Below are 25,688 nucleotides of genomic sequence, written 5' to 3'. Positions count from 1 at the left end.
TACAAATATCTCAGCAAGAGGCCCAGCAATCACTTCTCTAGCTTCCCACAGAGTTCTCAGGTACACCTGATCCTGGAATTAACCCATCTATGTGACTGTATCAGAGACTTTCCCCCCTTCCTATAACTGCCATCCATCACATATTGTTGCTGTTGCAAATTCCTCATCGCTTCTAACTGTCTCTCCAAGCGATCCATTCGATCTGATAAGATTTGCAACCAATGGCATTTATTGCAGATATTATCCACAGTAAACCTTAAACTCTCTTTAAACTCCCACATCTGATAAGAAGAGCATATCACTCTACCAAAGGCCATTTTTGCTCCTTTACAATCTACAGACCCAGAAAATAACACCATCTTATTCCTCTGCAAAACACTGCCCCAGGTTAAATTAATAGTTATGGCTTATATTTTAATTTTATCCAAGAGACATATCTAAAAAAACATATAATCAAGAAAGAACCCACTCTACTCACTACTGCAGACTTTCTGTAGGTCACACTCAAAAACAATACCATACACTTATCTGCTTCTGTGCTGTGAACTTCGCCCAAACAGTTCCTCCAAGATCAGTTGTGAATTTCACTGTCTGCTAATTCTCCCAGAAGCACTCCAATGTCCAGCAAGATGTGAATTCAAACAGCAAAGGCAGTAACTATGCAGGTTCACTGCTTTGCCAGTTTCTTTCTCTCTCTCTCTCTCTCTGTCTCCTGCACTGACCTCACCATGTGCTTCCTTTGTCTGTACTTCTCCCTTTTAAAACTGCTGTTGTTTTGACTTTTTTTTTCCAAAGTTCTAAAATAATGCAACAGCATGTAAAGCAGTATTTGCTGCTCCTGGAATTCGAGGAAATCACCTCCAGCACCTAAAATATCTCATATACCATATTCATATACCATAGTTAAAATACAACAAAATGAAAAATTGAAACAGCAGGAAAAAAAAACCCAAGGCCTCACAAGTTTTGGACCAGACAGCTCAGTAGCTCTGTCTCAAATTTCCTTCCTAAGAAAAAGGACAAAATATACCTCTTAAAGCCTTGGTATTGTTACAAAGAAAAAAATGACAAAAATAGTAGAATAACATGAGGTAAAGTGGAGGGAGGAATTTAATCCCAATCAGAATCACTAGAGAAATGGTACTAGATACACCAAGGGAACTAAAAGCTGACAGGTCCCCTGGTCTGATGGCCTGGTTCAGAGTCTTAAAAGAAGTGGATGCATGCCAATTTTTAGCTTGTTAAGCCGCAATTAGTAGAGTGCTGCAGCAATCTCAAAGATTTATGTTCGATAGTAATGACTTGAGTTAATGACTAACTGCCACATTTTCTGATAATACATCAGCAGGTTTGAAACAAGTTGTGTGGACTGAAAGAGTTTACAAATGGACAGAAATAGGTTAAGTGAGTGATCAAAAAAATTTAGTACTGAACTATAATGTGAGAAAATATGAAGTTGTCTACTTTGGCAGGAAGAATAGAAAAAAGCAAAATATTATTTAAGTAGAGCAAGACTGTAGGATCAACTAGGAGAAAGTGAGGACTGCAATTGCTGGAGATCAGAGTCAAAAAGCGTGGCACTAGGAAAGCACTGCTGGTCAGGCAGCATCCGAGGAGCAGGAGAGTTGACATTTTGAGCATAACATCTTCATCAGGAATGACTGATGAAGAGCTTATGCTCAAAACACGATTCTCCTGCTCCTCGGATGCTGCCTGACTGGCTGTGCTTTTCCAGTGCCACGCTTTTTGACTCGAGACGGTAGAATGTTGAGGGACAGAGAGATCTGACATCCTTGGTTCATCATGCTGGTGGAACAAGTACAGAGGAACCTCGATTATCCGAATATCAATTATTCGAAATTTGGATGATAGGAAGAAGATCTCAAGGTCCCAATAGAAACATTACATCAAAGAGATGTTTCAACACTGATCGCATTTTTTGTTTACAATGATTGAAAATGAACTCACCTTACTGAAATGCTGCCGAGAGCAGTCCTGGACATCGATGGGAGCCCAGGTTCCATCTCCAAATGACTGACTGACCGCCTGCCCTCTCTCTCTCTCTATCCCCCCACCACACTTTCCCAGGAGTTATACATGGGGTATATTGTAAACCTTCCTTCCCCAGATAATCTTTCCAACATTGTCCTCTACATGGCAAAGGTAGAACCTGTTAAAACGTTGCAGTAAAAAGTTGTGTGCGTGGCTGTGTGTGCTATTTTGAGACTCACCCCCTAAAGGTAGCAGCAGTCTTTCTGTTGGTGTCCAGTCGGCTGCCCTAGATGGGGTGGGAGGGGGCGGACAGGGTCTCATGGGAGTCGATGTGGACAGGGGCACATGGGGTGGGTGGAGAGGTGTGGTGTGGCGGCCAGGTCGGACAGGGAGCGGTGTTGGACGGGGTTGGGTGGATGGACAGGGGGTGCAGGTTGGAGGTGGACGTGGGTGGGGGAGTCATGCATGGTGTGCTGCTGCCTCGTCTCCTGAACAGGGAGTGGACTTAGCAAGTGCTTAGCTGTGTCAATCCATTGAACTGATTGAGTGGGAGTGGGGGAAGCCTTGAGCAGTGCTGCAGGTCCCTTACTCATAAGTGCTGCTGCCTCACAGCGCCAGAGATCCGGGTTCAATTCCCGCCTCAGGCGACTCTGTGTGTGGAGTTTGCACGTTCTCCCAGTGTCTGCGTGGGTTTCCTCCGGGTGCTCCGGTTTCCTCCCACACTCCAAAGATGTGCAGGTCAGATGAATTGGCCATGCTAAATTGCCCGTAGTGTTAGGTAAGGGGTAGATGTAGGGGTATGGGTGGGTTGCGCTTCGGCGGGTGCGGCGTGGACTTGTTGGGCCGAAGGGCCTGTTCCCACACTGTAAAGTAATCTAATCTAATCTAATCTAAAAGTGTGTCTCTGCTCAGAAACAAACCCTGAGACAGAGAGAGGGGTAAGGCAGGCAGAGTAAGGGAAAAGGAAACTTCAGAAAACTTCGAGCCCCAGAGGATAGGCATTGAATCAATTAACCGAACAATCAATTATCCGAACAAAATACTGCCTGCCCATCTCATTCGGATAATCGAGGTTCCTCTATAATTAGGAAGGCAAATACAATGTTGACCTTCATGGATTCCTGCAATGAAGAGGTTGCCTTATAAAGAAAGTTTGAGAAGATTTGGTCTAAATCTATTGGAGTTTAGAAGAATGAGAAGTAATCTAATTGAAAATAATATTCTGAGGTGCCTTGACTCGGTAGATGCTGAAGGGATGTTTCCTCTTACTGAGGAATCTAGAACTGGGGGGGTTACAGTTTCAAAATAAAGGGTCTTCTATTTAAGGTAGAGATGAAATGGAATTTCTTCTCTCAGACAATCATTAATCTTTGGATTTACTATTCCAAACAACAGTGAAAGCTAGGCAATAGAATATATTCAATGATGAACTAGACCGATTTTTGATCTGCAAAGGAGATGAGTGTTTGAGGGGAGGACAGGGAAAGTGGAGTTTCCTGATCTTATTGAATGGCAGTGCAGCTTTGAGGGCCCAAACATCTCCTCCTTCACCTACTTCTAATATTCTTATAGAATTTACACTAGGTAAATGAAGTGATTCAAAGAGACACATCTAAGGGAAAGTTGGATAAACTCAAAAGGAAGAATGAAACAGAATATATAAGGTTAGATGAAGAAAAAGAGTTGGAGGCTCCCCTGAAGCATAAACACCAGTATGGAGCAGATGGAATGAGTGGATTATTTCTCTATTCATCTTTTCTGATTTTTTTGCCCCACTATCCCCATCCAGTGGCATGTTACTGAACCTCCAAAATACAAGTCCACAATTGTCAGTTGATATGCATGGTAAGTACCAAAATAATCTTGGTAACTACACAGGCAGGTTGGACTTTGTTGATGGTAAGGGACAGAGAGTCAAAAAAATGTCCATCATATTATCACAGGAGGAAGAAAGAGTAATCAAATATAGAATTCTCTTTGGTTCTTTCAGAGCAGGGATCAGGAAAGTTCTAAAAGAACAATTCTCTCTATTCGTGGAATGGTGAAATGTGAAGGCTGCCTGAAAGTCTGGAATATAGTCAGAGGTTGCTGAGACATCACTGGTTTGCATTCTGGGAGTGGACTTCACAGTCAGCATGGGTGTGAAGGACATCATAGAAGATCCGACTATTAAAGAACGGTCAGCCCCAAACATTCCTGATGAAGTGCTTATGCTCGAAATGTTGATTCTCCTACCTCTTGGATGCTGCCTGACCGGCTGTGCACTTCCAGCACCACACTCTTCGACTCTGATCTCCAGCATCTGTAGTCCTCACTTTCTCCCAGCCCCAAACATTATCTTACTGTCGTGAATCATGAAACCAGGCCACCCAGCCCATCAAGCCCACAGCAACCCTCTGAAGAGCATCCCACCCAGACCCTTACCCTAAAACCCTGCATTTCCAAGGCAGCAGTGATGACCACTGAGCCACCATGTTTCCATCCCTCTCTCCTCCTCCACTAACTAAAAAAAAGAGGCAAGGTTCGGAGGAGATGAGACAGAACAATGTGAGAGGAAGTTCAGCAGGAGTTCAAGAGCGAGCCTAAACAGCTTCGGGAAACTGTTGTTGGTGAGTAGCGGATAAGTTTTGAGAAATCATTATCAGAGCAGAGAGCAACAGCAGCTTCAATTTAGTTTTAAAAGTATTTACCTTTGTAAAGATTAATTAAATTAAAGGGATAAGCCATGGCAGGCAAGCTTCAAATCATAGTCTGCTCCTCTTGCTTGATGAAGGGAGCCGGGCACATTTCCAGTGCCTGGGACCTGCGTATGTGCAAGAAGTGGCTCCAGCTGTAGCTCCTGGAAGCTTGGATTTCATAGTTGGAGCGGGTCTGGGGACGCTGTGAAGTATTTGCAAGACACAGAATACCATGGATAGTATGTATAGAGAGGTGGTCACACCACTGACTCCGACTCCACAGACAGGAAGGGAATGGGTGACCACCAGGCAGAACAGGAGGGCTAAGCAGGCAGTGCAGGAATCTCCTGTGGCTATTCCTGTTTTGGATACAGCTGAGGGGAATGGCCTCTCAAGGGAAAGCAGCAGCAGTCATATTCATGGCATCATGGTTGGTTCTGCTGAGAAGGGAGGATGAATAGTTATAGAAATGCCACTGGGGATTTAATTGTACGGGGAATAGATAGCTGTGTCTGTGGCTGTTAACGCGAGTCCATGATGATACATTGCCTCCCTGGTGCTCGGGTCCTGGATGTCTCGGAGCAGTTGCACGACTTTGTAGAGTGGTCGTGGTACATGAACTAACGGCATAGGTTGAAAAAAAAGGATGAGGTCCTAAAAGCAGAATATAGAGAACGAGGAAGAAAGTTGAAACGTTAGCCTTAAAGGTAGTTATCGCAGGATTACTACCAGTGCCACGAGCGAGTCAGAGTAGAAACAGCAGGATATATAGGATGAACAAGTGGCTGAATGAAGGTGCAGGAGGAGGGTTTCAGATTTGTGGGGTATTGGGACAGGTTTTGGGGAGGTGGGACCTGTACAAACTGGATGGGGCACACCTGGGAAGGACTGGGATTTATGTCCTTGGTGGTGGGTACTTAGTAGAGTGGTTTGGGAGGGTTTAAACTATTGTGGCAGGGGAGGAGAACCAGAAGAGTAGGGCAGTAGATGCAGAACTAAGGGAGAGGTAGAAACCAAGGCAAACAGGACTAAGAAAGAACAGGCAGGGGAACACCGATGAAAGGAGCAGGAGAGGGGTGGTGTCTGAAATACGTGTGTTTCAATGTGAGAAGTATAATAAGCAAGGTAAATGAACTTTGAACTTTGCTTTGTTAGTACTTGGAACTATGTGATTCTGGAGACTTGGCTAAAAGAGGAACAGGACTGGGAGCTGAATGCCCAAGAATTTAGATGTTTCAGGTGGGATAGAAGGAGATGTAAATGAGGTGGGGAAGTTGCATTACTGGTAAAGACGTACCTCACACTGTACTGAGGGAGGATACATCAAAGGACTTGTGCAGTGAGGGACTATGGATAGAACTCAGGAACAGGAAAAGTGAAACCCAACATTGGGCTTAGAGGCGTACAGGCCTTCCAACAGCCAGCGGGAGAAAGTGGAGAGAATACGTAGACAGATTTTGGAAAGATGTAAAACCAGCAGGGTTGTTGTGGTGGTGATTTTAACTTCCTCTATATTGACTGAGACTCATTTCATGTTAGCGGCTTAGATGGGGCAGAATGTGTAAGGTAAAAACAAGGACTACAGATGCTGGAAACCAGATTATAGATTAGAGTGGTGCAGGAAAAGCACAGCAGTTCAGGCAGCATCTGAGGAGCAGGAAAATCGACGTTTTCCTCATGCGCTGTATGCTGCTGCAGTCTCCTGAACTGGGAGCAGACTTTAAAAACTCCGAGCCCCAGAGGAAAGGCATTTAATCGATTGACCGAATAATCAATTATCCGAACAAAATAGTGCCTGCCCATCATGTTCGGATAATCGAGGTATCCCTGTATTGGACAGGAACTAGAGAATTCTGATTGGAGGCGGCTGTTTGAGGGTAGATGCACATCAGACATATGGGAGCATTTCAAATGGCAATTGATAATAGTTCAGGGGCAGCACTGCAAGAGTGAAGGATAGGTATGGCAAGTCACATTAACCTTGAATAACCAGGGATGTTACGACCTTGGTCCAAAAGAAAAAGGAAGCATTCATAAGGACTAGGAGGAAAGGGAACTGACAAAGCCCTGGAAGAATATAAGAAAAGTAGGATAGAACGTAAACAAGGAATTAAAATGGCTAAAAGGGAACACGAAATGTCATTAGCAAACAGGATTAAGAGGAATCTCAAGGCTTTTTACACATATAAAAAGTAAGGGGGTAACCAGGGAAAGGGTTGGCCCACTCTATATGTGGGGCCAGAGAAGGTAGGTGAGGTCATAAATGAATATTTTGTGTCAGTACTCACCAAGGAGAAGGAATTGGTAGAGGATGATCTCAGGGAAGGAAGTGTCGAATTTTTAAGCCAAGTTGCTACAAAAAACGAAGAGGTGTTGTGCACCTCTTAAAAAGTATTAAGATAGAAAGTCCTGATGAGACCTATTTCAGAATATCGAGGGAGGCAAGAGAAAAATTGCTGGAGCATTGATAGACATCTTTATATCCTCCTTGACCACAGGTGAGTTCCCAGAGGACTGGAGAATAGCCCATTGCTTAAAAGTGGTGACAGGGATAATCCAGGAAATTACAGGCGTGTGAGCGGGTAAGGAAATTATTGGAAAAAATTCTGAGGGACAAGATCTATACACATTTAGAAGCAAATGGACTTATTAGGATAGACAGCATGGTTTTGTGCAAGAGAGTTCATGCCTCACAAACTTGTTCATGTTTTTTGAGAAGGTGACGAAGACAATTGTTGAAGGAAAAGTGTCTACATGGACTTCAGTAAAGCCTTTGACAAGGTTGCTCATGGCAGATTGGTACAAAAGGTAAAGCTGGCAAGATGGACACAGAACTGGCTTAGTCATAGGAGATAGAGGGTAGCATTGAAAGGATGTGTATTGGAATGGAGGGTTGTGACTAGTGGTGTTCCACAGGAATCAGTGCTGGGACCTCTGCTGTTTGTGGGCTAAATAAGTGATTTGAAGACACTGTCCTGTTCGCCTTGTTAAAAATCACACAACACCAGGTTATAGTCCAATAAGTTTAATTGGAAGCATTAGCTTTCGGAGTTGTGCCACCTGATGAAGGAGTGGCGCTCCAAATGCTAGTGCTTCCAATTAAACCTGTTGGACTACAACCTGGTGTTGTGTGATTTTTAACTTTGTACACCGCAGTCCAACACTGGCATCTCCAAATCATGACTGTTCCCCTTGGTCCAGGAACTCCCCACTTATGTTTGGGACACCACTCATGCACTCCACCTCCTCCAGGACTTTTGTTTCCCTGGTCCCCAAAGTCTCATCTTCACCAATGACATCCAGTCCCTATACACATTCATCCGCCATGACGAAGGCCTCCAAGCCCTCTGTTTTTTCCTCTAACGCTGACCCACCCAGTATCCTTCCACTGACATTCTCATTCTCCATTGGCTGACCTGGTCCTTACCCACAACAATTTCTCATTGCAATCCTTCCACTTCCTCCAGACCAAAGGAGTAGCCATCAGCTCCCAAATGGGCTCAGCTGTGCTTGCCTCTTCGTCGGGTATGTGGAACAGTTCATCTTCTGCAGCTACACTAGCACCATTCTCCACCTTTTCCTCCGCTAGATCAATGACTGTATCGGTGCCACCTCGTGCTCCCACAAGGAGGTTGAACAGTTCATTAACTTCACTTACACCTTCCAACCCAACCTCAAGTTCACCTGGACCATCTCGGACACCTCCCTCCCCTTCCTGAACCTCTCCATTTTCATTTCTGGTGACCAACTCAACACGGACGTCTACTACAAACCCATCAATTCCCACAGCTACTTGGACTACACCTCCTCCCACCCTGCCTCTGTAAAAACACTATCCCTTATTCCCAATTCCTGTACCTCAACTGCATCTGCTCCCAGGAGGACCAAATCCACCATAAAACATCCCAGATGGCTTCCTTCTTCAGAGACCGCAATTTCCTCTTCCACATGGTCAACAATGCCCTCCAGGGCATCTCCTCCACTTCCCGTACCTCCGCCCTTGAACCCCACCTCTCCAATCTCAACAAGGACTGAACCCCTTGGTCCTCACCTTCCTCCCCACCAACCTCAGGATACATCACATCATCCTCTGCTATTTCTGCTACCTACAATCAGACCTCCCCATCAGAGATATATTTCTCTCCCCATCCCTGTCTACATTCTGGAGAGACCATTCCCTCTGCGAATCCCTTGTTAGGTCCAGGCCTCCCACCAACCCACCCTCCAATCCCGGTACCTTCCCCTGCCACTGCAATAAGTGCAAAACCTGCACCCAAACCTCCCCTCTTACATCTGACCAAGGCTCCAAAGGATCCTTCCACATCTGACAAAGAATTATCTGTACTTCCATAGAAGTCATCTATTGTGTCCGTAATCTACTCTACATTGGGGAGACAGACACCAACTTGTAGAATGTTTCAGAGAACATCTCTGGGACACATGGACTAAACAATCCACAGCCCGGTTGCCGAATATTTTAACTCCCCCTCCCATTCCAACAAGCACATGCAAGTCCTAGGCCTCCTCCACCGCCAAACCCTAACCACCTGATGCCTAAAGAAAAAACGCCTCATCTTCCACCTTGGGACCTTCCAACCACAAGAACTCAATGTGGATTTCATCAATTTCCTCATTTCCCCATCACCCACCTTTATCCCAGATCCAACTTTCCAACTCAGCAATGCCCTCTTGAACAGTCCTACCTGCCCATCTTCCTTCCCACCTATCTGCTCCACCGTCCTTTCCGACCTATCACCTTCACCCCCACCTTCATCTACCTATCGCATTCCCAGCTACCTTCCCCTGAGCACCACACCCTCCCATTTATCTCTCAGCCCCCTTGGGCCACAAGCCTCATTCCTGATGAAAAGCTTATGCTCAAAAAGTCAATTCTCTGGCTCCTCAGATGCTGCCTGACCTGCTGTGCTTTTCCAGCACCACACGTTTTGACTCTGATCTCCAGCATCTGCAGTACTCACTTTCTCTTAGGTAAATGTGGCTGGTCTAATTAGTAAGTTTGCGGACAATACAAAGATTGGTGAGTTGCTGATAGTGAGGAGGACTGTCAGAGGATACAACAGGATATAGATCAATGTAGGCATGGGCAGAAAAATGGCAGATGGAGTTGAATCTAAACAAATGTGAGGTGATGCACTTTGGAAGGTCAAGTACAGGTTGAAATTATACAGTGAATGGCAGAACCCTAGCAGCATTGATTATACAGAAGGATCTAGGTGTGTAGATCCACAGTTTGCTGAAAGTTGCAGCACAGGTAGGTAAGGTAAGAGAAAAGGCCTATGGCATGCTTGCCTTCATTGGGAGGGGCACTGAGTGTAAGGATAGGTAACTTATACTGAAGCTTTACAGAACTTTAGTTAGGCCACACTTGTAATATTGCTTACAGTTCTGGTCACCACATTACCAGAAGGATGTAGATGCCTTAATGAGGGTGCAGAAAAGATTTACCAGAATGTTGCTTGGTATGGAGGATTTTAGCATTGAAGAAAGATTGGATAGACTGGGTTTGCTTTCACTGGAACGCAAGAGGTCAAGGGGCAACGTGATAGAAGTTTATAAGATTGTGAATGGCATGGATAGAGTGGAAAGTATGAGGCTTTTTCCCAAAATGGAGGGGTCAGTTACTAGGGGACACAGATTCAAGGTGAGTGGTGGGGGGTGTTTAAGAAAGATGTGAAAGGCAAGTTTTCCAGATAAAGGAAACATGCTGCCATAGTACATGGTGGAAGCAGACATAATAGCAGCATTCAAGAGGCACGTGGATGAATAAACTAATAGAAAAGGAATAGAGGGATATGGGTCCTGTTTGTGAAGACAGTTTTAGTATGGAAGGGCAAATGTATTGGCGTAGGGTTGCAGGGCCAAACAGTCTGAGCTGTAATGTTCTTTATTCTCTATATTGTGTTTTTACATTTCACTTGAGACCGGAAGAGGTCATTCCTTACCCGTTCTTTGTTTTCGTCCTCCAATTCTGCATCCAGGAAATCCAGAGTCACTGGCTCTCGAAAATTTATAATCTAGAAATGAGAACCAGGAAGAAAATTATGTATGACATGATATTGACAACCACATCATAGAGAGTTAAAAGTGAATGTGTCTCTGCCATCTTGCTTTGATTGTATAGGTACTTCCTGCTGTGGTTTATTCTTAGGTTTCTATGTGTTTCCTCAAGAAGGGATGCATCAGGAATTTGCATTAAAATGTTTTCCTCTATCATAAGTGTCAGGTAGTAAAGGTGTCATGAGCCAGTAAGAAGCATCAGTCACAGGGAGAGTATCACCACCTTTATTGTGCTTTCAATAACCACTATCAAAATCCAACTGTCAGAAGATTACTGATGATGGACACACTCCATACATTTCAGTTGAGAAACAGGTCACAGGGTGAATCATTGGTCATTGCAATTTGAATGGAGTCCAAAATGCTACCCTCTAGTTATAAACACATTATCCAAGTGGGTAAATGTTTAAGAAGCTCATATATCTTTACAGCTGAGTTCAGGGACTGTTGGAGACATCGGAATGGATCACTTCTGACATCTCTTACCTTTGGCTGTAGGTTTGGATGGAACAGGACATACCCATTTGGATCGATAGCGAAAAAGTACCCATTGCCACCTAACTGTGAGGAGAAATCAACAGTGAATATTACCAAGAAACATGAGCAGAAATTTCAATACAAAATGCACTAGCGCACAGTAGCTCCTTCCTGCAATTGGTGTGTTTGCAGATTTCAGTGGTGCGTAAAAAAATTAGAGCAGTAAGATTAAGTAACTTTAAAAACTCTGTTATAGACTCAGAAAAATCATCCTAAGATATTATTGCATCTTATCCATTACCTTAAACATTTACAACTCCACCATTAGCAAATAGTGACAAAAGACTGAATCATCAACAGGGTGTAGTGTAGCAGTTCATCAAAGACTCTTCAGCAAACATCTACAATCGAGAAGAATAAGGCCAGCATCTGCATGGGTACTGTATCATCTGGGTATGAGCAATAAAAGCTGACCCACTCAGAGATATCTATATCCAGAGACTGAAGATTAAAATTCAACTCATATGTTTATCATGACATCAACAGGTAATGAATACAGGGACCAAATATATTCATCATATATTCATCAGTAACTCGAGGGGAAATGGTCATACAGGGAAATATCTTCAGGATAATAGTTACACATGACAGAACCTCAGAGTAATGGTCACACAAAGCTACAGCATCAGCGACACCAAATGCATTAGTACTTCTCAGACACTATAAAACAAATCGTGAGCTTCCAAAATACCAATCGAGTTGCTGTCTAATTGACAAAGTGCATGTGTGGTATTGATTTAATTCACAGCTTTGTTCCATACTTGTGAAAGAGCTAGTTTGCTCTAATGTATAGATTACTTTGATTCATCCAATCATCTGCTTTAATCAATCAATAAATTGGTGTGAGATTCTACTCGAACAGCTAGAGCAGTTCAGCCCCAGGGATTTTGCTGGGAATGAGGGCATTGAAGTTTAGGTAAAGATTGATGGAGATCAGGCTTGCGAGAGCCATATCTATAGATGGAGACAGGGCCTAGAGAATGGGTGCCATGAGTTTAAAAGTGCAGGGGAATGTTTTCTGGGGAGAATGATGAACCAAGTTATTCCCAGATGGAGAGATAGGAATTGAAGGAAAAGTAGATGAGGCTCTCTGGTAACTAGTGCTGCTCTGTGAGCTCAGTGGCCACATGTTCTATTAGAATACTGGATCCTTTACATCTCAGAGCACATTGCTCTGCAGCCTTATCATTATTTACAGTGTAAAAATACATTGTTTAACAGTTAATAAGAAGTCTGAATTGAGCTTGTATTAAGGTACAAAGAACTCAGGCCAGAATACAATCAAACATGGTGATAATGATGGACACATCAGTCTAAGGTACAATGTGTTTTTCTCAAACTAATCAGTTAATTTGACATGAGGCTTGGACTTGGTCTGAGCCTGTGTGTGACTTAGGCATCAAGATAGCTGCTTGGCCCCAAAACAAAACCTGTCAGAAATGAAGAAAGATACTAGCTGTCACTTTGATAAGCTGCTGTTGTGCTGCAAGGAATCTACAAAGACAATACAACTGTCAAGCAGAGGGTGTTCAATGCCTTAATTATGGCAGTGTTGATCACTTTCAACAAGTTTGCAGTAAAGACTTCTGAAACTAAGTTACACAGATCACTTGCAGAGAAAAGAAGAATTCGGTAAATTGAACAAGATGATGACGACATGAAAGTGTGATGATGCTGTCACGTTAGAAAAGTTATTTTGCCTGGGTTTTTTTTTGAAGAGGTTGTAAAGGTGAAGGTGTCGAATTGACTACTGGGGAATACCTACCATCTTAGGTTATCTCCAGGTTAGACCTTTAGGTTTTTTTTATAAAAGTTGGAGTAATAGAAGCAGCCTGAATGGGAGCGGCCAGTTCTCACAGACCAGGCTTTCCAGTTAAGGGTGTAGGTTTGCTCGCTAAGCTGTAGGTTTGATATCCAGACGTTTCATTACCTGGTTCGGTAACATCATCAGTGGCGACCTCCAAGTGAAGCGAAGCTGTTGTCTCCTGCTTTCTATTTATATCTTTCTCCTGGATGGGGTTCCTGGGGTTTGTGGCGATGTCATTTCCTGTTCATTTTCTGAGGGGTTTATAGATGGCATCTAGATCTATGTGTTTGTTTATGGCGTTGTGGTTGGAGTGCGAGGCCTCCAGGAATTCTCTGGCATGTCTTTGCTCAGTTTGTCCCAGGATAGATGTGTTGCCCCAGTCGAAATGGTGGTTTTTTTTCATCCATGTGTAGGGCTACGAGGGAGAGAGGGTCGTGCCTTTTTGTGGCTAGTTGGTGTTCATGTATCCTGGTGGCTAACTTTCTTCCTGTTTGTCCTACGTAGTGTTTGTGGCAGTCCTTGCACAAAATTCCATGGAGAGTCAGAGTTCAAAGATCACATATTTGGACTGTGTTAAACAGAGCATGTGAGTTGACTACACAGCATTTAAAAGTAGCACAGCATATGATGAAACAGAAAGCAGACAAGAAATGAAAAACTCACAATTTTGCTAATGGAGAAAAAGGTTAGCATCACTTCCAGTAATAGGTGAACCTTTAAAAGCAAGGTTTAGTGGACCTTATCAAATCAAAAGGAAATTGAGTGAGGTGAATTATTTGATAAGAATGCCAGATAGAGAGAAATCTTACAGAGTGTGCCATGTGAATATGCTCAAAAGCTATTTTGACGGGGAAGGAAAGCAAAAGGAAAATGTGTAATTGATCACAACATCAAGTGAAGAACCAAGTTCAGAGGATTCTAGTTGGACATTCCTCAAATTAAATTGGACAATGGGGAAGTTGTCAAACAAAATTATTGAATTACTTTCTAGAGGAAAACTAAAATAACTTGAAAGAGTTATTCCTATCACATGGGAAGATATGGGAATAAGCTGGGAAGTACTAATCTAATTACACATGATGTAGATACAGAAAATGCTGTTCCAATCAAACAACATCTTTATAGAGTTAACCCTCTAAAGTTGGCACTTAAAAAGAGATTGAATACATGCTCAAAGACAACATAATCAAAGTTGCGGTGACTGGAGCTCACCCATAGGAGTGGTGCCACAACCAGACAGTTCTCAAAGATTATGTGTGAACTATTGCAAAGTCAATGCAGTTACAAAATCTAATTATACCTTATTCCACATTCGGAAGACTGCATCAAGAAGTTGGCACAACTAACTTGTATTTCTAAGTTGGACTTGCTCAGAGGATATTGGCAGGTACCTTTGTCCAAAAGAGCGAAGACAATTTTGGCTTTTGTAACACCGAATGGACTGTACCAATTTAAAGACATGCCATTTAGTATGGAAAATGCGGCAGCCACATTTCAAAGATTAACCAACAAAGTCATTTCTGAATTACTCAATTGTGTGGTGTACATCGATGATCTGGTGATTTTTAGTCACTTATGGAAGGAATATTTGCAACACTTTTTTGGAATTGCTTGACTGACTTTGGGAGGCAGACTTGGTAAATTCGCAAAAGCTTAAGTCATATTCCTGGGTTATATTAACCCAGGAATTCCTGGCCCCATGGAATGTGAAAACAAAGGTTACTGGGGAGTTTCCCATACTAATGACGAAGAGAGTAGTACTACAATTTTTGGGTTCCTAGGATTGAGTGGGTTTATCAGACACTCGCACCAAATTTTAGCAGTGTGTTTGCTCCACCAATGACTTATTGAAGAAGTGCAGAAAATTTCAGTGGATGGCGGACTGTAAGAAGGCATTTGAGAGTCTGAAAACTGTGTTAACCACTGCTACACCTAATTATGCAAAGCCATTCAAGGTGGCTATTGATATGAGTGATGTGGGTGTTGTTGTTATACTCCTACAAGAAGACAATGAGAAGATAGAATGACCTAGCAGGTATTTTTTCCAGCAAACTGAATATTCATCGACAGAAATATTCCATGGCTGAGAAGGAAGCCTTGAGTTTGGTGTTGGTGTTACAAAATTTCAACAATTATATTGCCAGTAATGTGTCTGAGAGAATTGTATATACTGATCACAACACCTTAAAGCTTTTGGAGAAATTTAAGGACAAAAATTCCAGACTACTGAGATGGGAGCTTATTACTGCAGCCATTCAGTGTGACAAAGGGGCTATGTTCTGAAAGCTTGTGATTTCAAATAAACCTGTTGAATTATAACCTGGTGTCATGTGACTTCTGAATTTGAAAATTATATCTGTGGCAGGATGTGAAAACTTAATTGTTGACACATTATCGCGATGCTGATGAAGAAAAATAGAGGCATTTTGTGGTGGAGTAAACGGATTTAAATAGAACGTAGTAGTGAATGTTCACATGCTTTGAGTCAATGTAATTATATAGATATTGTAGGGTACTAATAAAGTAGAACTAAGGGCTTTAAAATGAAGCTATCTTTGTATATTAATGGTTTATTTTAAGGGGGAGATGTGATGATGCAGGCACTTTCGAAAGGTTATTTTGTCCTGGGTTTTTTTGAAGAGATGTTGTAAAGGCAGAGGTGCCAAACTGAACACTGGAGACAAACTGAGTCAACAGCTTTGGATGCCTTTAGGTTTTTTTAAAATAGTTGGAACAATGGACATGGAACAGCCATGGGGACCAAATTTGCACCCCAATATGCCAACATCTTCATGCACAGGTTCGAACAAGACTTCTTCTCTATGCAGTATCTCCAACCAACATTGTACACCAGGTACATTGACGACATTTTTTTCCTCTGGACCCAGACGTGGAATTACTGATAAAACTACGCATTGATCTCGACAAGTTTCATCCCACCATCAAACTCACCATGGACTACTCTCTACCATCTGTCTCATTCTTGGACACATGCATCTCCACCTCAGCACCACAGTCTACTGTAAACCCACAGACAACCTCACAATGCTACACTTCTCCAGCTTCCACCCAAAACATATTAAAACAGCCACCCCCTATGGACAGATGAGGAGGAACATGACGGACACCTGGAAGTACTCAAGGATGCCCTCATAAGAACGGAGTACGATGCTCAACTGATCGACTGCCAGTTCCGACGTGACACAGCAAGGAACCGTAATAACCTCCTCAGGAGACAGACACGTGCTGCAACCGACAGGGTACCCTTCATTGTTCAGTACTTCCCAGGAGCTGAAAAACTATGCCATGTTCTTTGTGACCTGCAAAACATTATCAATGAGGGTGAACACCTCACCAAGACATTCCCCACATCTCCACTGCTTGCCTTTAATCGACTGCCAAACCTCAAACGGATCATTGTTCGTAGCAAACTGCTCGGTTTTCAGAACAATTCCATACAACCTTGTCACGGTAGACGCTGCAAGATGTGTCAGAGTGTGGACATGGATACCACCATTACGTGTGGGGACACCTCCCACCATGTACGTAGCAGGTACTTGTGCGACTCAGCCAACATTGTCTATCAATATACTGCAGGTAAGGATGCCCTGAGGCATGGTACCTTGGTGAAACCGAGCAGAGGCTACAGCAAAGGATGAACGGGCACTGCACAACAATCAACAGAAGGAGGGTTCCCTCCAGTTAGAAAACACTTCAGTGGTCCAGGACCTTCGACCTCGGACCTTCGGGTGACCATCCTCCAAGGCGGACTTTGGGACAGGCAGCAGCAAAAAGTGGCCGAGCAGAGGCTGATAGCTAAGTTCGGTACCCATAGGAAGGGCCTCAACAGGGACCTTGGGTTCATGTCACATTACAGGTGATCACACTATACACACACACACACACACACACACACACACACATACATTTGTGGGGTCAATTTGTACTTGCAGAATTACATTGTACTTTGCTCAAAAACCGCATGAATCCATGTAAGACTCTGTTAGCTCATTTTTTAAGATTAGATTCAGTCTAAACATTATGGCATAGACAACAGAACACAGGGGGCTAATACTTTCAACATATTATCTGGGCTGACACCAATTATTACAGTTAATCCGAGAACGTAACTTTTTAAAAAAGTTTTGTGATTTACATATGAAAGAAGTGAAACTATCATGGTCATTCTAACAGATGAGAAACTTAACAAACAATCAAGGTATTTTTCAATGTATAATTTCAGTTACATCACACTGTAAACTTTTGCTATAAATTCTGTGTCTTACAATTGTGTCCTCCACAACCACCTGATGAAGGAGCAGCTCTCCAAAAGCTAGTGCTTCCAATTAAACCTGTTGGACTCTCACCTGGTGTTGTGTGATTTTTAACTTGGAACAATGGAAGCAGCTTGAATGGGAGTGGCCAGTTCTCACTGACCAAGCTTTCTGTTTTATTTCAGTTTTAGTAGTCAGAAGCTGTTAGAGCTTCAGTGAATGATTCCTAGCTGCTACTTTCTCTGAATTCTCTTGATGCTGTTTCCTTCTGGATTGGAGAAGTGAATGTAAGAATCTGTGTCTGAATTGTCCTTTTTGCAAAAAGGATGTGTTTATGGAATGTTATTAAATTGGAACAGTTAATTAGTAACAGATATTGTATCTTTTACTTGGTTAAGTTTTCCAATAGTTAATTTATTCTAAATTCCTCTTACTTTTGTTTGTGTTTTAACTATAGTGTTTAAATAATTTGTTTTGCTTAACATTGAGAAGTTTGACCAGTCACATCACATCTGGAACATACACTTCACATCTACCTCTAAAATAAGACAAAGTTAGGATCTAGGAAACATTCTTAAAATATTTTGAGGGGTTCTGCTCTGGTCAATAACATATTTCCCCATCAAGTAAATATCAGCCCTACAACACAAAATGATCAGACGGACTAAATTTATTGGTCAGTAATATTGGAAATTATGAATTTTTACAATAATTTATTCCTTGGCTAAGGAGCAACGATTACTGTGAAGCACACAGTTTAGGGTAGCTTCTCACTGCATGCCTTCAACTATCAAAAGGTTCAGGGAGGTCACATCTTTCCTGTTAAAGGACATTTTGAAGTAACACTTAACTGCAAAGATAGGAGCCTATTTATGTATGGCAGAATCAGGACAAATCCTTGTTGTGTTAGCAAGTATATGTCTATGTCTTCTACAGTAGTGACCAAATGTTCCAACCCAGACTGAAAATATTCTAAATTAAGATGATGCGACATTCAACTCTGTGACAAAGTGCCGTGGCCATACAATCACATTTCGCTTTGTGAGGCTTTACCTCAGCCTTTTCAGGTAGGGAGGCTTTTCTCTAAAGAAGACTGGACATCATTTTGTGAAGATTTCCCACAGCTTTTTCAGCCCATTAAAATTCCATGCTAAGAAGACAATAAATGTTTTGTGAGAAATTTTCTCAGCGTTTTCAAAACTTACATTAGTGTTGTGAATCCTTTCCAATCGGATTAGCAAAGGACAAATTTCTTTCATATTCAAGATTTCTAACCAGAAGACGCACTCAGGATGAAGCAGATAACATGCTATTATCAAGCCTAGTTTGACCTTCTACAGAAGTAGATCTGTGGTACTGGATTCCTCAGTTACTGATACAATATATCAAGACTTCTCTTTTACTCTTCCAGATCAGAATTCTTCCACCTAGTCTGGAGGTTAAGCCAATCTGTGTGATGGCAATGCAAATGATGAAGCACTACATACTGAAGACGTGATGGAATTTTAATACTTTCAGCTGCAGGGGTGATCACAGTAACGTTTAGTTTGGTAGCACATAGGATATGCCTCATGAGTTTGTCCTAGAATACAGGAGACAAGAACCTCTGCACATGCAGAAAAATGTTTTAGCAGGATTGATGTTTGAGAATGATGTTTTTGTTTTGTCTTTATCTAGTGACTCACAGTGCTGTTGGATGTGACAGTTGGAAATCCTGAACTTCCGTTAATCTCTTTTCGTCCTGAATGTTACGAAGAGGCTCCAGCTGCAGTCTTAGCAGTCCTGCCTCTGACTCTTCCTGGTAAAGCAGCAATCTCTGAGGAGGTTTTCATTGATTCTTTGCAGTCCTTGTGAGAGTCTTTGGAAGGAATTCATCTCTGATTTGCAATCTTCCCAATGATTCACTCATATCTTACAATCGAAAATATGGTGCAGGAATCTCAAGACATCATTGTCTTGCTTCCTGCAGATGAAATTAAATGGTTATCTTCCTTAGCTCTTCTTTGACAGTATAGTTTCACTATTCAACAAGTCTTTCATTGTCAGATCTTCTCTTTACTAGAAGGTACCATGAAAGAGATACAAGTAATCAGCGTCTGCTCAAGAAGTCTTAAAGAGCATTTGCCTTTTTTCTGATGCAGTCACTTACTCGTCTTTTTAGTGTAATGAGCTTCAGTATATTGTTAGAAATCTTGTTCTTTTAGTTTCAGCTGTTAGAAGCACAGTTCCTGAACAGTTTTCCAGCCATTGTCTTCTTATGCCATTTTACTGACTAGTTCAGAAAGGATTCTGAGATTCCTGGATCACTTTACTCTTTGTTATATATTCATTCACAGAATGTGAGCATTGTTGCTTGGGCCATCACTCACTGCTCACCAGAAATGCCTTTGAGAAGGTGATAAGGAGCTGCCTATTTGTGAAAAATGGACTTGCTAGGAGATGGGTGGAGTTAAAAATCCATTCAACTGAGTCTTAAGGAGAATATCCTTAGTTAAACATTTTAGCTAATAATTTTATGAAAGTTCTTTTAGTCAGAAACTTGAAAGATACCTGGGTAGGGGAGCAGTGATACGGATTGATGAATATGTAAATGTGTATTGAGTTAAGGTGGAGGTCACTGTGAGGTCAGTGGTCATGCACGACTGTTTTATGTTGGACCCCACACAGCTCAGAGCATGTTGCTCTGCAGCATTATAACAAACATTGTTCAATAGTCTCTGAGAAGTTTGCCCTGATTTGTCTTAAGGTCTGAATCCACACAACAACACAATCAAACAACAGCCTTATGTTGTGGAGATATTTCCAGTGCTTCTGAGGCTGTGCAGAATAATAATGGCTGATGGGACTGTGTGGGAATTGGTACTTCATATGGGCCTGATACTGTGCATTTACCATATCCTTCTCTTTTTGTATATCATTTTGCAAATAAATTACATTTGAGCAAGTAATTTTAATCAAAATAATGAAACTAAGTCCTGGGGTATTTTTTCATTTCAAAATTGATGGGAATCTTTGGTGAGCTTTCCCCCATGAGTTATATGAGGTGTTAGAATCATAGAATCCCTACAGCATGGAAACAGGCCCTTCGGCTCAACAAGTCCACACTGACCCTGCGAAGAGTAACCCACTCAGGACCATTTCCCCTACATTTACCCTGACTAACGCATTTAACCTACACATGCTCGAACGCTATGGGCAATTTAGCTTGGCCAATTCACCTAACCTGCCCATCTGTGGACTGTGGGAGGAAACCTACACAGACACGGGGAGAACGTGCAAATTCCACACAGACCTAGCCAGTATGGGGATTGAACCCACAACCTTGACGTTATTAGCACCCAGATCATGAAATAAGCAGCACACTTAATACAAGTCTGAATTAAATAAGGACACAAGTTACATCACTGGGAAACACAGTTTGCTGTGGTAGGTGTTGAAAATCCTTGTTATGTGGTAGAAACAAGCCAAAATGTGAAGGGCAGTCATTATTATCCAACCTTAAAGCACCGAGTGTGCCTGAACAGGGGATCACTTACAATTACTCACCCACCTCTAAACAGACAGTTAGTGTCTATGAATGTTTAATATCCCACCTCTAACATGCAGTAACTTCCCTCTATTTTTCTGTCTGAGATCAAGTCAGACAAGTGCTTGTAGCAGCCTCTCCAGTGTCATGGACATGTAGTTTGCAACTTGTACTTACATTGTAGCGGGGGGTGAGTTTCTTGATGTCATCAAGAGCAACATCAATCCCCATAACTCCGAGCATGAGCTGGTTCTGTAAAAGGAAATGGTCTATATAGAATATAGAAGTGACCAAAGTCTTGGACACAGAGGATATGCAACAGGATTACCTCATCAGCCATGCGTTTCACATCCTGCTGGAAACTCCTCTCTAAAGCAAGCCAGTCATAACAGTGTATGGGAAGCATTTGTCTATGCTCAACATGGACACTGTACTTTCCGTGCACAGGGACATGCAACTTGTAATCTATTCAGAGAGCTGGCAAGAACCATTAACCTCCAAGTAGGTACAATGTTTTTGGTGACGTACTGTGCTCCTTACTTATCTACTCATACTACTATAACCTTTAGCATGTTGACTTGCAGTCGTATCTGGAAAAATCCCAACAGTTAATGACTCTTTCAGGAACATTGGTGAAATAAGTCAATGTCTCCAGAAACTGAGCAAAACCATATCGAGGATTAGAGAGGCCAGCAAATCAGTACAGAGGTTTTGGTAAAATCTAAACTGCGCAGCTTGCCAGCACTGCAAAGGGGTCTCTCCATTCTTTATGATACTGACTTATCTGTCATGTTACTTGGAGCCAAATGAGAGGCTGGATGAACAATTAGCAACAGCTTTCTTGAACATTGAAGGAGGTCTTGTCATATGATAGACAACAACATGTGGTAATGTGTTATATGATGAGTAGGAAATGACCAGGAAATGGGAATAATTTTGTCATATCCGCCTATTCACTCAGTTCATATAGGGTCATTAAACTGAAAGATTGGCATACATATTCAAACCACATACCTGCTGGCCATTCTCCACAGTGACATTGAAAACTGGCATTGTTCCTGTAATCACCAGCTCAAGGCTCTAGGAAAAGCAAATCAGATTCATCATGTTACATTTCAGTTTTTTGAGCAAGCACTATGATATTCCTTATTCTCTCTAACAGTCCACATTAAATGGTGATCCTTTTTGAGAGTCATGTCTTGAAATCACTTCTCTTGTACTCTTATTACTTACTTCTTGACAGTAATCAGAGAGGACTTTGATCTCAGACCCTGCACCAAACATGCTTGCACACCCTTCCTGCCTCTTTACCTCATAGTGTTATTACCTTTGTAGATAATACTGTACGGTGGCAGATATTCAGGGACTGCACTCTAGTTAGCAGAGAGGAGTGAGATATATCAGCCAGCACTTCCAAAGCTTGCTAATCAAAAAGTGTACTGCAAAGGCTGTAAACCTTAAATAAAAACTGAAAATGCTGGAAACACTCAATAGGTTAAGCAGCATCTGTGTTGAGAAAAACAGAGCTAACTTCTCAGGACTTTCATCAGAATGGGGAAAGGTTACAGATAAACAGATTTTGACCAAAGGGTAAGTGGGATAAAGACAAAAGGAAGGTCTGTCATAGGGTGGAAGGCAGGAGAGATTGAATGGTGGACAGGAGAAGCAAATTAAGAGAAAGAGAGAAAGGTGGAAGAATGTTAAGAAAATGAATCAAAATGAAATTGTTAAACACGTAAGTCAGATTGGGATGTCTGGTCAGCACGGATGAGTTGGGTGTGTTTCTGTGATGTGTGACTCCATACCCATTGGACTATGTCAGATTGGTTGGTGGGGATGAGTTGGACTGAAGGGTCTGATTCTGTGCTGTATGACTCTCTGACCATGTTGTGTCCAGAAGGTTTAATTGAAAGAGTCTTTCTGATTGTCAGGTTTACAGTGATCATCACTGAAATAGTGCAGCACGTCAAGGACAGAGATGTCAGCAACATGGAGAATTAAAATGAAAGGGTACCAGGCTTTTGCTTGCAGATTGCACAAAGATGTTCTGCAAAGCAGTCACCTAGTAAGTATTTAATCTTTCCATTATAGAGGAGAGCATATTGTGAACAGTGATTACATAATATAGATTGAAAACAAGTACAAGTAATTGCTGATTCAGCAGAAATGAGCATTTGTCAGCATGGAAGATTAGGTGAGAGAAGGTAAAAGGGCTCTTGCAACATCTTATGCACTTGCTTGAAATTTTCTTTTGACAAGGGGATAGATGTTGGGGGTAATTGAGGTGTGGACCAGACCAACATTGAAGGAATGGACTCTTTGGAATTCTAAAAGAAGGGAGGGGAAGGTGTGTCTGTGTTCACATGTGCTGGAAGGGTGGCAGACAACCAGGTTGAGGACAGGCAATCAGGATTCAGGGTTATCTTCGATTGAGAATGTTCCTCAAAATGGGGATGACACTTGCTTGTGGCAACAACCTGTTCATCAATATTTCAATATATAGAGGCTGCTGGGCTGCAGCAATCATATGATTCTGGCTGACCAGTAAACTCTTTTCTCTTATCACTTCCAAAGGTGTATCAGAAAGAATTATACATTGTTATGTGAAACAAATTGGCTGCTTTATGATACACCTTCTGTGGTCATCAAATCTTGGCATGAGAATTGAAACTGAAACTTCTGGCACAGAAGCTAGCACAACTCTTGCCTGTGGAGTACGAGGGACTGCAGCTTACAAGGAACATTAGTTGACAGCTTAACCCCAGCAATGGAGACAGAGCAAATTAGGAAGGGAGGAATCCTCTACATTGGGGAGGCCAAAATCAAATTGGAAGATCGCTTTGCAGAGCAGTTCCATTCAGTTTGCATGAATGATCCCCAGCTTCATTTCTCCATTGAGGCTGCCTGATTGGCTGATTGTTTCCAGTCTTTTTGTGTTTTTGTCTCCATCAACAGACTACTATTCTACACACGATTCACAAAAGGTTAATAGGATATTCAACCAAGGAGGCTATCACAGCTGAGCCCAAAGTCCAGATAGATCGAATCTTCAGCAAGGTATCACAAGCAGGAGGACCAGCCAATTTTCCATTTGTCTGCCCAGGACACCTCAGCTAAAATCAGCTAACTCAGCACGGACATAGAGACAAAGCAAAGACTTCTGATTTGATGGTTCACAAAACACAGCTGTAAGCCTCAACATCACTAGGAAGTTTGAAATGCTCCTTTACTATACTTGCCACCTCAAAATTGGCTGTACTTAGTCTGAAATACTAAAACTTCCCATTGTCAGCACTAGATGAAATTATCAGAAAATACATCATTGAATCAGACGCCTCATATCCAACCTGTCCTAGCTGACCAAGTTTCCCAAACTAAACTAGTCCCATTTGCCTGCATTTGACCCATAATTCCTCTAAACCTTTCCTATCCATCTACCTACCCAAATATTTTTTAAATGTTGTAACCATACCTGCATCTACCATTTCCTCTGGCAATTCATTCCACATACAAACCACTGTGTGTGAAAAACTTGCCTCTCAAGTCCGTTTTAAATCTTTCTACTCTTATCTTAAAAATATGTTTGTTGGTTTTGAACTCCCCCAACATAGGGAAAAGACCTTTGCTATTCGCCTTATTTATGTCCCTCATGATTTTATAAACCTCTACAAGATCACCCCTCAACCTTCTACTCTCCAATTTAAAAAGTCCCAGCCTATTCAGCCTCTCCTTATAACTGAAATTCTCCAGTGCCGGCAACATCGTGGTAAATCTTTTCCATCTTAATTCTGTGTTGCTTGTGTTAAATGTCCTTTCATAGTATTTGGGCATCACTGGAAACGTCCCTTGACAACAGTTATAAGGAAACCACATTGCTATAGATCTGGAAGGATCTATAGCATAGGACAAACCAAGTAAGGTGAACAGATTTCCTTCCCTTTCTGACATTACTGGACCAGATAGGCTTTTACATCAATTGCCGATTGCAGTCATGGTCACCATCACTGACTATAGCTTTATATTCCAGATGAACTGCCACAGTGGAATATGAACCTGTATGTCACAGCATTAGCCTGGGCCTCTGGATTACTAGTCCACTGACATTCTATTAGCTGTTCCATTGGTTGGAACTGGCAGTCAACTGATAAAAACAAATCAATCTTTGTCATAGAAATTAAATACCTTTGTAAACAATTTAAATAAGGAAGCATTTTGAACTTCATGTACACTCCAGCAGCTCAGCCCCATCTGTCACCACATTCCCCAAGTAAATACAGAAATCTATGAGACCTATGATACATATACTCTGACACCATGCTATCAGTTTGCCTACAATTTGCTGTGCCAGTTATTGTGACATATAAAATCTGCCTTCTGCAAATCTTCAACATTTGGTACTGTGCTAGTCTCACTGCATTGCCTCTGCTGCCACGTTAAGTACAGTATTGGAACAGGTTACTTTGCTATTCAGTTATCTCAGGGTTGTCTTTGTGCCTGTAATTAATTGATCCTTTGGACATGAAGAAAGTTTTGCTCCTCACTGACTGGGAACACCTGACATTGCATTTCATTTCAGGAACACTTGTGTCATTTTGACTCAGTTGGCTAGATTCCTATTCCTGATACTGAATACTGTGATTACAAGACCTAGTCCTAAGCTTGGACACATACTCTGCACTGACAGTATGGTACTGAGGGAGTGATACGCTTCAATGGAAGAGAAAGTGAACTGGGGTGTTAAATGGTTAACAATTCCTCTAGCATTCCCGATAAATTTTAACCATGCAACATTCCAA

The 25,688-nt window shown here is 42.0% G+C and overlaps 1 protein-coding gene across 4 annotated transcripts in view; it reads right to left on the bottom strand.

Moving 5' to 3' along the window:
- LOC140483931 (voltage-dependent calcium channel subunit alpha-2/delta-2-like) overlaps nt 1–25,688 on the bottom strand; it is an 839,332-nt gene that overhangs the window by 80,619 nt on the left and 733,025 nt on the right. For all 4 annotated transcript variants that reach the window (XM_072582777.1, XM_072582773.1, XM_072582774.1 and 1 more), the window contains 4 exons: nt 21,907–21,972; nt 21,070–21,144; nt 11,235–11,309; nt 10,634–10,705 (listed from right to left, as the gene is read on the bottom strand). In XM_072582777.1, the coding sequence (XP_072438878.1) occupies nt 10,634–10,705; nt 11,235–11,309; nt 21,070–21,144; nt 21,907–21,972 (288 nt within the window). The remainder of the gene's footprint in view (nt 1–10,633; nt 10,706–11,234; nt 11,310–21,069; nt 21,145–21,906; nt 21,973–25,688) is intronic.

The sequence above is a fragment of the Chiloscyllium punctatum genome, chromosome 12 (assembly GCF_047496795.1).
Source record: "Chiloscyllium punctatum isolate Juve2018m chromosome 12, sChiPun1.3, whole genome shotgun sequence".
NCBI classification, from domain to species: Eukaryota; Metazoa; Chordata; class Chondrichthyes; order Orectolobiformes; family Hemiscylliidae; genus Chiloscyllium; species Chiloscyllium punctatum.
The sequence above is the reverse complement of the archived record's forward strand: the minus strand, read 5'-3'. Positions and strand labels throughout refer to the sequence as shown.